The 14,229-nt window shown below is 37.6% G+C and overlaps 1 protein-coding gene across 1 annotated transcript in view; it reads left to right on the forward strand.

Moving 5' to 3' along the window:
- PLCH2 (phospholipase C, eta 2) overlaps nt 1–14,229 on the forward strand; it is a 49,020-nt gene that overhangs the window by 19,979 nt on the left and 14,812 nt on the right. Inside the window, exons 7-18 of the mRNA XM_009889676.1 lie at nt 1,099–1,302; nt 2,353–2,473; nt 4,212–4,383; nt 4,644–4,751; nt 7,069–7,227; nt 9,173–9,265; nt 9,718–9,818; nt 10,782–10,879; nt 11,706–11,888; nt 12,362–12,469; nt 12,655–12,779; nt 13,769–13,853. Coding sequence (XP_009887978.1) covers nt 1,099–1,302; nt 2,353–2,473; nt 4,212–4,383; nt 4,644–4,751; nt 7,069–7,227; nt 9,173–9,265; nt 9,718–9,818; nt 10,782–10,879; nt 11,706–11,888; nt 12,362–12,469; nt 12,655–12,779; nt 13,769–13,853 — 1,557 coding nt within the window. The remainder of the gene's footprint in view (nt 1–1,098; nt 1,303–2,352; nt 2,474–4,211; nt 4,384–4,643; nt 4,752–7,068; nt 7,228–9,172; nt 9,266–9,717; nt 9,819–10,781; nt 10,880–11,705; nt 11,889–12,361; nt 12,470–12,654; nt 12,780–13,768; nt 13,854–14,229) is intronic.

Below are 14,229 nucleotides of genomic sequence, written 5' to 3' on the forward strand. Positions count from 1 at the left end.
GAAGAAATGATTAATTTGCCTAGAGCCATTAGCTGTATGTTTGCTGACATACACTGTGCCCTATCAATTTTTCATGGTATCTGCTCTGACTTGGTTAGTCTGTTGTTTTTACTCTCGCTGTATTACTGGTTTGCTAGTTGATCATGATATGTGCCTCAGGAGACTCAAATGTTAGGTTAGGCTGAGGTTCCCTAGCACTGTTTCCTAGTGTATTGTTAAAAAAAGTTTTGGCTGCTATTTGTATTTATCAGCTCCTTTCCGTTAATAAAACTTTCATCAACATAAAATGTAAAGCCTATAAGAACTATCATAAAGGTGACATTTCATCTTAAATTCTATTCAAACTCCATTTCTCTGTGTTCTGTAGACCACTATTTGAGACTGATTTTGAGGACTGGAGATATTTCGCCTTGCGTAGCTGTGGTGAAACAAAGGACCAGTCTGTCGCAGTCAGAGAAAGTGCGTTAAGACCTTTAGAAGTTTGGCAGGATTTTTATATTGGCACTGTTTTATTTATGGAATAACGAGTGAAATGTCAGGGGAATTAGAAGTCTTGAAGCGGAGACCTTTTGAATAAAGACATCATCGCTGTCAGCAGCTGTTAAAGCCAGGATGTCAGTGGAGATCTTAGTCTTTCATTGGTGGTGAATGAAAAGAGTTTTGAGGAGGCTTGAAATGGAAGTTACAGTTCTTAATGTTTGTCTTGTGAAAGTGTCTGTGTATATGTGCACAAAAGTATACTGGTGATGAAAATGCCAGGATATGACCACAGATCTCTGGAGGTTTTTATATGCCATGCAACTTAATGTCCCAGTAGAGTCTTTTGACAAAAATTATAAGCCTAAAATGTCAGCTTTGGATTAAATAGGCATATTTTTTTCAGGAAAGGCAGAGCAAGAAAATGTACAAAGCAACTAGAAATTTATTGAAAGCAATAATCAGAATTGGTCATTGTGACAGTTGGGATGTGGTGGTGTTATTTATTTGTCTTACTTACATGTTGATGAATGCGTTGGTGAATGTAGGGATGCATTTTTAGGCTGGCTACAGCAACAAAAAGGATAAAAGTGTATTATTTATAGTATTGTTTGTTTACAGGTTTCACCAATTACATGCGGAGTCCATCAGGGGACATATTCAACCCGGAACACTACCAAGTGAATCAGGACATGAGTTATCCTTTGAGTCACTATTTCATTACCTCTTCACATAATACCTACCTCATGGGAGATCAACTGATGTCCCAGTCCAGGGTGGACATGTATGCATGGGTGCTACAATCTGGCTGTCGTTGCGTAGAAGGTAAAGATCAAAAAGGAATTGTCAGTAAGCTCCATAGTTTTGTTTCTCCTCTATAAAGGAAGACTCATGACTCCTGCAGAAGGCATGGTAATTGGGTAGAAGGAAAAGGCTCGTAGAGTAGTGTCTTCTCCTCATAAAGAACAGCAAAATAATGTTGTCATATAATGGATAAATTTCTTGAGCATGGAAATAAGGCAGACATTTGAAGAGCAGTATCATTGGTACTGAGGAAAAATAAAATTGTAAAAATATTTTTGTAGAGAAAATACTAACATTCAGTAGAATGCATTGGTATCTATACTTTCTAGCCAAGTGTAAAGCAACCAAGCTGGCAAATACGGCAGAGCTCCTGATAAGGGAAGTAGGGTTCTATTACGTGAAATGCTGACAGTCTCTCTGCAGAGACCAGGAAGCCTTTATGTGAAATCCCTTCTGATGTTTGTAGTGCCTTTCTGAGACAGTACCTGTTTTGTAGTCATCTTTAATAATATCCTGACCATCAAAGTCAGTTTTTCAGCAGGCCAGTATTATGGTTTGCTCAGGTCAGATTGTGGACATCCCAGTGGGTGCTTCAGAGGAGTAACATTTCATGGAAATATAATTGTAAACAAGTATAAAGTTAGGCAAAATCCAAGGAGGGCTAGAGATGCCTAGGTAAGCTTTGCGTGTGGTGTGAGAAGCTTGGCGAAGATTCTCTGCTTTCCTTTTCAGTGTCAGCAGTAGTATAATGAAAGTAATGCGATGCTGTGTCATCTCGCTTCCTATCGTAATACTCCTCGGCACTTGTTAAAGGAGATCTCTCTTGACTGGGGCTTTCTCAAACAATGGGACCAGTCATCTATACACAGTAGAATGTCAAGGCCAGGAAGTTTCTTCAGAGGAAGGACATCCAGTGCAGCGAGGAGGGAGATACAGATGGAGGGTGGGAACGAAGCTATACTCTGCTTTGTTGAGTACATGTCTGGCTGGGTTACTGCAGGGAATTGCAGGGTCTCATAGTCTTCCACAGAAGTTACTAGTCTGATGGGTGTCATTGTTTCTATTCTACAGTTGACTGCTGGGATGGGCCGGACGGTGAACCAATTGTCCACCACGGATACACTTTGACTTCCAAAATTCTCTTCAAAGATGTGATTGAAACTATCAACAAATATGCCTTTATCAAGAATGAGTATGTATACAGTCTGCCAACTTTTGAGTCTCAGGGCTATAAACTGGAGTGTTCCCGGGCATCCTGGTAAAGGCAGTCAGTGAAAATCTGACCTGTTCCTACATATGCCAGACAGAATTCTGAGTTGTTTTCTGTGGGGATAAAGCCTTCAGAAAGAAACAGCAAGGCAAAACTGACTGAGTAGGGGCATTTGTGTGTAGTCGTGGGGCTGTCTTTATCCCATTCGTAGAAGACAAGAGGATCAACATGTTTTGACACTGAATGTTTTTACCAAATAGCTGACAGTTTAACCACATATCTCTGGATGTGTACTCCAGCGATGCCAAGGTTACACTTGGTTGGTTGCTCCAGGGATAGGAGTCAGGCAGCAAAGGAATACAAAGAGACAGTGGCCCAACAATTGTGAGCCTGAAATTTTGGGGGTTTGCCTGAAGACATGGTAAATAAATCAAGGGAAAGCTGGCTAGCAGAATGCTTCTGAAATTGTTGCAATTCTTAAAAGCTTTACAGAAAGGTTAACTGGGTCCATGTTACAACTTATTATTTGTGCTGGGTTTTTTTCTTGATAGGTATCTGATGCTCAGTCAGAGCTTGGTACTGAATGAATATATTTTAGACTTCCAGGTATTTTCTTTCCCAGGGCAGGCTGGAGGCATAGCTGTTGGTAGGCTGCAAATTCAGCTAAGCTAGGAATTGAACTGTAGTCATCAGTTCGGAAAGGTTTGTCCTGCAGGCATTGTCTGGCTGAAAGCCTTGTTTTTCCTGATGAGGAGCTAATGAGGGTCAGATGTCAGGATAGACATCTTTTTATTCGTAATTAGCTTTTAATTGATGAATCCCTCATTTGGCCCTGCAAAACTACACATATAGTGGCTTTTGTGCTCATCCTAAAAACGCATTGTCTCTAAACAGAAATCCATCTTTAGTGTGCTTTTATAGGGCACCAACCACACTGAACTCAGTGTTTCACAAATCTCATCTCCATGCCTTTCAAATAACCAAGAATTGTTATTTCTTGGCCTCAGCCTGGAGAATCAACAGTAAATGACAACAATAAAACTAAATATAGAAATAATACTTATTGTCTTTGTAGAAGAGGCTTTGTCTGCAGTCTTGTTTGTATGACACTGCTCTGTCACTAGCTAGAAAAGTTTTCGTGGAAGAACTAACACAACAGGTTTATCACTTGGTTTTTGGAAGTGCGAAGGTAAAAACAAAGCCCCTTTGGGAATCATTTAAGTTCTTGGAACCTATATTTGTTGTTAGGGTTTGGACTAGATGACCTTTAAGGGTCCTTTCCAACCCAAACTATTCTATGATTCTATGATTTCCTTTTACCTGTGAGAGTACAAAAGGGCTGAAGCACCATTGAGAGAGGAGAGTTGAAGGCGCTGGCTATTTAGGTTTTCCTTATGAATGGCTTGCTAGAATCCCTTCGGTAGGAAGTGGAGGTCAGGACTGGGTAGTGTAGGAAGGTGAAAAGTATGCTCTGGAAAAAGATGCATCAAATCAGATTGCAGAAGTTTTATTATCCTGTGGCTGTCAAAAAATTGACCATTCAGCTTGGAGTGAGTAGTAAGGTATCAGTCCTGTGCCCACACTAATTTATCTAACCACTGTGGATTTCTTTGGTGGTGATGCCTGTTATAGGAATGGCTCAGACAGTAATAACCCTTATCTTCTTAATGCTGTAAAAGCTAAATTTGCAGTTGATGATACTTGCTTATGTCTCTGCCAGGTACCCTGTTATCTTGTCAATTGAGAACCATTGCAGTGTCATTCAGCAGAAGAAGATGGCTCAGTATCTTATTGAAATTCTGGGAGACAAACTGGATCTGTCTTCTGTGTGCAATGATGATTCTACCAAGCTCCCTTCACCAGCAAGTCTTAAAGGAAAGATACTAGTTAAGGTAAAATCCTGCTTTGTTTGTTCCATCCCTCTATTTGTGATGGTTATGATTTCTGCCTGGTTATCGCTTATATGCTGACTTAAATCATTTTACCCAAAGCAATCTTGAAGAACCTGGTACTTAAGGTTCTGAACAAATGTCTTCTCAATCAATAAGAACCAGGTCGCATGCTTTGAATAATTTTTATTATTATTCTTTTTTGAATGTGTGATAGCCAGAGCTGCATGCTAATGTGCCTGAGTGATCATTTTATCTGCTAGGGGAAGAAACTTCCAGCCAACATCAGTGATGATGCAGAAGAAGGTGAAGTTTCTGATGAGGACAGTGCTGATGAGATTGATGATGACTGTAAACTAATGAATGGAGATGTAAGTTAAGTGACCATTTGAGTGTAAATGTATCCTAAGTTTTCGCATCCCAGTGAGAAGAAACCTTGTGTGAGTTCTCTGGAATATTGATGTGGTCTAATCTTTGGGATTCATCACAAGTCTTGTTCTAAACCTTCATGGGGACAGATTTGACAAAAGTGCATATGAGGCAGCACCAATTCTAGTGGTTATATTTCAAGGTTGGAATTTCGTGTCTTTTAATATTTTAAATAATAATATCTCGTAATTCTTTATTGCGTCATAGTGTTCTTCCCCTCAAATGCCAAAAAAGAAAAGAAAAAAATACTACTTATGTCAAATTCTGTTCATTGTTACAGAGCATCCCCTTGGTTTGCTGAATGCTGGGATTAGTTGATTTTTTGCTTACAGTAAGGAGGTGTTAGAAAGGGAGAATATTTTAATCTCCGCTTGCTTCAATCTGAAAATCCCTTATTTCTTCATCCTTTTTAAAAGTTAATTTTTTTTTGTCACTTTAATCTTCTGGCAAGTCACACTGCATCTTACAGAAACAATATAAAATATACAGCAAAACCATTTAATAGCATAAACTAGATTGCCTTGGAGAGAGATTGCATTTTCAGTCCTCTCTCCCTCAGGCTATTTCCTCATTTTATGTTATGGATGTGATCCTCTTCATCTAAAACTAGACGAAATACTTCTTTATGAATGAGTCTACCAAAGGGAAAAAATAATTTGTTTGGTTTTTTAAATTGTTATGTTTTAGCATATCACTTTTCAGTATTTTAAAGCTGAGATCTGTCATGTTTTCATACTTCATATTCTTTTTACTCTTTCTTGTTACATGATGCAACTTTTCAAAGCGGAAGGTATTGTACAGCCAGGGGTGATGCAGTTCAGTCCAGCAGCCTTTCCACCTATATGAGATCAGGCCTGCTATCAAGGCATGAATGACCATTTTGAACAGGGAGAAAATGAGTTGAAAGCCAAACCAAAAACTTTTACAACCCAATTAAGGGCTACCCATGTAGTTGACTGTACAGGGAAACTAGAACTATGCAAACTGATAATTTTCCAAATAATTTCTAGACTTAAAGATGGTTTGTTTTGAGACAATCCTAATCCAGATGCTTAAACAAGCAGAGTTGTTAGCAGGTCTCTCGTTGCTAGAAATTACTTTTGCCATGATTCTTTTCGACTTAGCCCACGCATATGCTATTTATAAAGAGATGTCAAATAATGTTTATTTTTCTTCCATTAAATGGATGGAGAAATTAATGCCAGTAAGAAAAGTGTCATTTTTCATAATAAAAGTAGGTAGTAACATGTTATGGCTGGGTGTATTATTCTCACTAAAGGCTCAGTAGGTGTTGCTTTGCTGACCTCATTGTCTTTGTTACTAACAGTTTGGTTTGCTATGAGGTTTACTGATGCTTTAAATCTGAGATTTGCTACATCTGGTTTGCTTTCCAAGCCAAATTTTGAAGAGCTCATAAAATCATAGCTTGTTTCATGACAAATTTAACTGGGAATTCTTAAGGCCTACTGAGAAAACACAATCTGTCACCTCTTAAAAGACCAGGGATTGTGAATTTATGCCTCATGGATGAAAAAGAAAACTCTAGATTTCTATTTTTGTTTCCCTCCCTTCCTCACATGGGCTCTGATGTGCACAGAAGGAGGGAACAGCAGTTCTCTTACATTTTGCCCTTGAACTGCTGAAATCAAGATTCTAACGCTTCTCCTGTTCCATCCAGTAGATCTTGCATCTGTTGTAGCTGCAGAGTCAGCCCTGACATCGCATACGAATGCTGTCCGTCAACCCCAATGTGTGAGAGAAATGCTGTATACTCAGAGTTTCCACACGTATCCATTACTATTAAATTTCCGTGAAAAGTAGCTCATTGGTCAGCATAATGGAATAGATCAGATTTTTCACTATATACTGCAGAACATAGCGTATGTTAATCCAGTTTAGTATGGACAGACATCTCAGTAATAACTGTTTCTGTGTTAGCATATCCTTGGCTTGTACAGATGTTACATCTGAATAGCTCTATGAATGGTCAGTCTTGGCTTGATTAGAACAGTTTTAATTAGTTTTACTCTTTCATCACTTCAGACAAATCTATTTATACTTTAGATATAACACCTACTTCAGGTCCTTATATGCTTCCATACCTTACATTAAGTCTGATACTGAGCTGCAGGTAATTGCTTCACATTATGCAAATTTTATTTTTTTTTGCACATAACGTTTTAGTTTGCATTACTCCTGGCTGGAATTTCTAAGACTTTTTCATCACTGCCTAGTTTAATGATTCCGTTTTGTTTGTAGGCATCTACTAATAGGAAAAGAGTGGAGAATATAGCAAAGAAAAAACTTGACTCACTGATAAAAGAATCCAAAATCCGTGACTGTGAAGATCCAAACAATTTTACAGTTACCACTCTACCATCATCAGGAAAGGCTGGTCTAAAATCAGATAGTAAGAAGGTGAACATGTTTTATTGTACTTCACTTATCCCTAGACCCAGTTGTTAGTTTGTTTGTCTTTATACTATTATTTCATAACAGTAATGCGTGTTCTTTCAAAGGTGGATGTCTAAAGTTGGGCTTTTAAGTCTATTTTGCGACTCCCCGGTAGAGATAGCTCATAGTACTAATGAAACTAAAGAATACTCAGCACTTCCCTTAAAACAAGAGAGCGTGAGTCACATGATGAATTTTGCAGAGTCTATTTGCCATTAAGTCGCTGTCTTCTGTCGCTGTTAACCCTGTCTGGGTTAACTTGGATAATACAACTCAAGAACAACCAGGTAGCCAAAACGTTCACCTGGGATGTGGGAGATGCAGGTTCAGTCAGACTTAGGTAGAACGGGGATTTTGAAGCTATGTTTTCTGTTCTTGGATGACTGCCTTGACCACCACATATTTTGCTATTTCAATGTATAAGAAAACACATTCCCTCCTTCTGTAATATTTTTTGTAATATTTTCTGTAATATTTTGTCATGACATCTTATTAATACCTCATGTTATTTATATAAAAGCTGTATTATAAGGAAGAAAATTTTCTCATTTATGTCTATTTAGTAGAAGCTTCTATTTAATTTGCTGATTATGACATTTTAATTTTAGCTGGTTTTATGATTCACACTTGATGCAGAGGGATAATTGGTTATTGCAGATGAATAATGAAATATGGCAGTCCTTCAAAATGTAAACTGAAATGCTAACCACCTCTTTCTAAAAAGTCCAATGACTTTCTCCAGTGACTTCAGAGAAAGAAGTGTTTAGAATTTCCATTTGTTGTGTTTTATTAGGTTACTGAATAAATCATATGTTACTTCAGATTCATAGCTGAATTCATTCAGTTAATGATGATGCCAGGTGAACATCACTGTCAGATATGCAAAGCTTTTTTTCTCGCTCACACAGCAACTGGAGCATGAAATATACACATGAAATGATTTTTCAACAGAAAAAAATTTATTTTCCATTATAAAAAGTGTGTATGAAAGTTGGGCTTTTTTTCCTCAGTTCTCTGTGTTCTATGCATTTACATTTGTTTTTTAATTTTATACTAATGCTTATTTATAACAATGTACTCAGCCCTTAGACTAGAACTTGAGGCGTTGTCATTTTAGAATTTTTAATAAGCCACAAAAAGCTTTAGAAGATTGTTGCATGCAAATGAAAAACATTGGAGATCTGCCAATAATCGGGTGTACTAACTAGGGATTAAAACTAGATTAGAATGAAAAATCAGCTTCCCACAAGTTTCTGTGTCATGAGTTTTGTGTATACTTTTAAGCCTAATGATTTACATAATGTATCAGGCAGTTGTTCTTGTAAGATTCACTACAAGGCCAAGACTTCAAGAATCCTTTTTGCATAGGTGTTAACCAGAATAGTCTGTATTTTATTACTCTAGGAAACTATGAAACTGTGAGGTCATGTTAAAAACCAGTGGCACAAAGGAAGTATATACATTTTTAGGGATTACGAGAATTTTGTTTCTTTCTTACCATGAAGTGTCCTAGCAAAACTGTGGAACTGGCAGAAATAAGTCCTGTTAAACTACACTTTTCAAATATTAAGGTACAAACCAGCCTGGTGTCAATGAATGCATGAGGTGGGCATTCAAACTTTGCCTGGATGAAAATAAAATTGGGGTTAGGTATTTGTGTGATTTCTGTCTGCACTGAAAATTCCCATGCACAATGATAGCAATTATTGCCAGAATACAAGGTCTGGTACTCAGCTTGTGTTTAAAAAAAAAAAAAAAAAAAAAAAAAAAAGGCTGCATTGGTCTGGTTCAGTTATGTTGACACTTTAGGGAGGATTACTTCCCAAACTATTTCTGATAATGTTCAAATGTGCTGTCTGTAGCACTCTATTTGGTCTGCTACGTTATTCTTTCTGTTTGCTTGCTTTAGAATAAACTTGAGGATGATGTGGAATCCGGGGAAGACTTCAGTACCAATAAAAGGCACAGCCGGTCATTGATGGGCAGTTTTTCAAAACGCAAGGTGAGCCACTTAGTATATTAGGTCTACACTGAGTACTCTTGGATAGCTTTTTTCTTTGCACACAGTGGTGGAGAGGTATATCATAATTGCATTGTCTGGCAGAGGCTTGCTATCAGACTGTTCACTGAAGAGGTGGGCTGGATAACTGGTTATAATTGTGCATAACAGAGAGTTTCAATTTACATCAAGATCTAAAAGTATCCAAGATCTAATCTGAAAAACATAAAAATTCATTTGCACCTTTTATCTGAGGATTTGTGATTCCTTTATAAAAAGGCTCTGACCTTGGGCTGAGTCTTTCCCATGTGCATGCATATGGTTCTGCAATACTGAGTGTTTCCCATTTTCTGTAAGTAATGTACTCATTTGCATAACAAAGCAGAATTGTATAAAGCTGCTGTAACGTTGATCAGACTGTTACGATATTATGGTTTTATTTCCCTGTGGCACAGAAAAAAGGAAGCAAATTGAAAAAGGCAACAAGCCTGGAAGAGGGTGAAGATGATTTGGATTCTCAAGGAAATTTAGCCAGGAGCTCTGTACATTACAGCAGGTTTGTTATCAAGTGGTTTGGCAATTTTGTTTCTAAAAAAGACACCTACAGAAATGTACCGGATAAATAGATATGCTTCAGGTGTAGAAGCCAATTTGTTGAAGGCTGCAGGCACATGACAGGAATCTGGTGTAAGGGTGGATCCAATGTCTCGCACAACGTCATGAGAATGACCTCTTGGTGCCGTTCAGACTAATTAGCAAGGTATAGTGGACCTTGTATGTATTTTGAACTCTTTCCATCTCATCCAGCTGACATACAGGCCATTTGACTGGTGACCCAGCGAATCCATTAAGGTGGATTTGCAGTGTATCAGGTCTCCAGCCGATTATTTAAATTGTTTTATAATTTGCCAAATGAAGTTGCATCAACATCCAGGTGATGATTTTGATTTTTCTTTTGAAATTGCCTCTTCAAAAATCCTGACATCAGAGATCCTTTGCAGAATGGTTGCTTAAGCTTCAGGCTTCAAAAAAAAAAGAAATCAGATCAAACAGTTCTCTAGGATACTTCAGAGCTTTCTTTGGGAGGTTGGTAGATAGGCTGTTAGTGAAAACCTGAAGTGAGTGAGGAGGATCAGAGCATTGCTTTCTTACTATTTCTTTGGGATTTAAAAAGCTTTTTGTTAGCACTTGACTTGAGAAGTAAATATGTATGTGAGTACCTACTGTACCCTTTGGTCAACGCAAATTAGAGTCATCCCCACCAGATCTTAGTAAGGTGAATATTTATGTCTGCCATTAACATGTAAGAACAGGACTGACTTGTCCTGCGTACCTTCATGCCATTGGTTCTACAACTTCTGTGCTTTGACAATGAAGCTCCATGTGGTATAAAACTATTAAGTACCTTCTTGGTGGAAGAAAACCTTCTTATATTTCTTTATCCTGATTTAATTTTAAATATGAAAGATAAAACTTACCCCTTAATTAATGGGAAAATAATTTTTTTATATCTTTCTAGGATAAACCGTCAGAAGAAAACAATGAAGCTGTCCAGGGCACTCTCTGACCTGGTGAAATACACAAAGTCTGTTGGCATCCATGATGTTGAAACTGAAAGTAGGTTGAGCTAAAAGTCTGCTGAAAATAATTGATATACAAAGAAATTGAAAGGCTTATGTTCTTACATATCTTTGTATTAAAATCTAGATTTCTGTTTGTTTCTCACTCTGAAAAGATTTTAACCAAAGAGCTACACACAATGAAGCTATACTATTTTGAAGTAGCTGCCCGCTTGCCATTCAGTATCCACAAAATGAGTCTATACAGTTGTGTGACAGCTTCCACAAAGGGGAAGAAGTTACTACAGGTAGTAGGTAGTACACATGTAGTCTTTGCTGGCTTGTATAAAAGCTGCTACACAACACTTACATCCTGGGAAATAACAGAGGACTTAGCTATGCTCTTGGGCAGAAAGGTCTGAAGAGCATTTCAAGCTTAAAGTTTAGATTTTTAAGTCAAATCTGAAGAGATATCAGCATTAAATTTGTAGAATATTTCCATCCTCTCTCTAAGTTTTCTGCGTGTTATTTTGACAGGAATCAAGTTTTAGTTAAAAGTGTCAGAAACAGAGAATTGCTTGCCAGGAAATATACTTTCCTTGAGCAAATTTTAAAAATCGTAGAGGTTTTTTTTTTTTAAACTTCTTAATGAAGATTCAGGTCATTCATTATATTCAGCTTCATTTTCCCAACCATAACTCCTTCAATAAGCGCAATGATTTTGCTGTAATATAAGAAAAGCATAATTCCCTCTGAGTGGGGTGTATTAAAATGATGCTTGATAGTTACAAGGAACTAGTGCTATGTAGTTTTGAATGATTTATCTAGACAATAAATAAATAAATAAGGAGATTACCTCTAATCTCCTCCTGTCTTCTTTGTAGTCTCTTCCAGCTGGCAGGTTTCATCTTTCAGTGAAACTAAAGCCCACCAGATACTGCAGCAAAAGCCAGCACAATATCTACGTTTCAACCAGCATCAATTGTCTCGCATCTACCCATCTTCTTATCGTGTGGACTCTAGCAACTACAATCCCCAGCCATTCTGGAATGCTGGCTGCCAACTCGGTGAGCAGGAAGAAAACTTGTTTACTTTTGTTTTATTTTGGGAGGGATGTTTTAATAGGAGCTCCAGAATCACTCCTTAAAATACTATGGGTTCTCTGCTCATTCAGCTTTACTGACAATTGAGTCCTCCTAGTTACTGTCTATGTCGGTACCTAGATAAATTACCTCAAACATGTGTCTTACAGGGAAGTAGTTGTCTGATAAATTGAAATAAATGAATGTTGTAGTTTGGGCAGAACATCTCAAAAGGAAGAGGACTTCAGAGTTCAGACTCTTTTGGAGAGCTTCTCTCCCTGAAGCCCTGATGTATGTTATACATGAGAATTCTTTCTCATAAAACATTTGCGTTTTTGCATCCAAGAAGTCAAATGTGAAAATGTATTTAGGTGTCCTGCCTTTAATTTGGTTCTACAAACAAGAATGTTGTTAAATTACTCAGTAAGTAATATCACCTTGTTGTTTTTTTCAAATAGTTGCACTAAACTACCAGTCAGAGGGAAGAATGCTGCAACTGAACCGGGCCAAATTTAGTGCCAATGGGAATTGTGGCTATGTCCTCAAACCAAACTGCATGTGTCAAGGTAAGAAAACTGAGCAAAATAAGTGGATCACTTATTGCATGAGAAGAGGGGGCGTGGATCCTTATTGTACTTTGTTTAACAGTGCATTTCTGATGCTAGAAGCAAGTAACCCAGAAGGTAACTGTGACTAAAGTCATCCCCAAAATTGCACTGCTTTCACATTATGTGACTTCTCATTCTTACAGGTGTCTTTAATCCAAATTCTGAAGACCCACTGCCTGGTCAATTGAAGAAACAGCTGGTTCTAAGAATTATCAGTGGTCAGCAACTCCCAAAACCACGTGATTCCATGTTGGGAGACAGAGGAGAGGTATGGGATGATTGGTGATTATTGTTTCATAATTGAATGGGTCCAGCATAGGTTTTTATCTGGAACACAGATTAATCTTTTAAAGCTACTTGCCTTTTCTCACTCCTTGTGAAAAGGAATTGAGGTGTCACCTTGAGACTCAACTCTGTCAAAACTTATCATCCTTTCAGAGAATGCAAGAGATACTTACACGCTAATTAAAAACTGTAGAGGTTCAGGCTAATCACAGGAATGTCTCTGTGGCTACCTAGTAGAATGTAAAGACTCTAGGGATGTCCTAGAGGTGGTCCTCCTGTATGATCCCCAGAATGTCCTTCCCACTGTTGCCTTCAGGGAACTTGTTTTTCTGTTAAGGTTCACATTTAATTAAAAGAAGTCTCAACAGAGTCAATGGCTTCCTAGTCTTAGGTAATTCCAGCAGCCTTCTACAAGATGTGCTGTAGTTTTTCAAACTTACATTCTAAGCAGACTTTCTTCCAGAAATGGAAAGTGGTAATAGGAGATGTTTGCCAATCAGCCAGACGTAGAACTCGTATCTCCCATTTGTTTTCACCATCACCTTGTCCATTGTGCCATGATGATTTTATAGACACTGAGACTTTTGACAGATGATTCTTGTTGGGATTGTTTTAGTGTTGGTGCTTTAGAACAAATTTATTGTACATGTCCATTTTGAATATATTTTAAAGCTTTTACTCAAATATCCACTAAATTAGAAAGCAGTCATATGAAGACTAGTGTTTAAAGTTCATTTTAGAGAAATAGAACAGAGAAATGATCAAAAATGCATACAACATGATTATTCTAGATTATGCTTTTAGATGATTTAGTCAGAGGTCTCTCATCAGCATAATAATCTGTTACAGAAAGACTCAGGACCAATAATTATTAAGACAATAACTTACAATGCCCACATTGTCAAAGATATGTGCTTGAATTTCATCTTTGTCACTCTTTCTCTTCAATTTTTGTTACTTTCTGTTTTCCAGATCATAGATCCATTTGTTGAAGTAGAAGTTATAGGCTTACCTGTTGATTGCTTCAAAGAACAAACTAGAGTAGTTGATGATAATGGTAAGATTATGTGGGGTTTTTTGTTTGGTTTTTTTTTTTATGGCTGAAATATCCTCTTTCAGGCAAGCTTTGTTTGTAAAGATACAAGTAGATGAAGTTTGGTCCCTATTAGGGACAAGCACTGAAAAAATGATTTAAGCATTCTTGATGTTAATCAGACTTGGGTCTTCAATTGTTCGACTGAGTTGGTATAATGGTGTGAAGGTCTTGGTGTAAAACAAGTCATTTGTCTGACTTCTCACTGTGTGTGAGAGAAAGATATTTGGAGCTTGCTGTGGTGAAAAGAAAGTCAGGTTGCCCAAACACCTGCTGAAAGCAAGGCCAAGTTTAAGTAAGATCCAACCGCATGTCTTGCAAATTCTTTTGCTGTTGTGTC

This window comes from Charadrius vociferus, unplaced genomic scaffold (assembly GCF_000708025.1).
Source record: "Charadrius vociferus isolate BGI_N301 unplaced genomic scaffold, ASM70802v2 scaffold477, whole genome shotgun sequence".
Lineage (NCBI taxonomy): Eukaryota > Metazoa > Chordata > Aves > Charadriiformes > Charadriidae > Charadrius > Charadrius vociferus.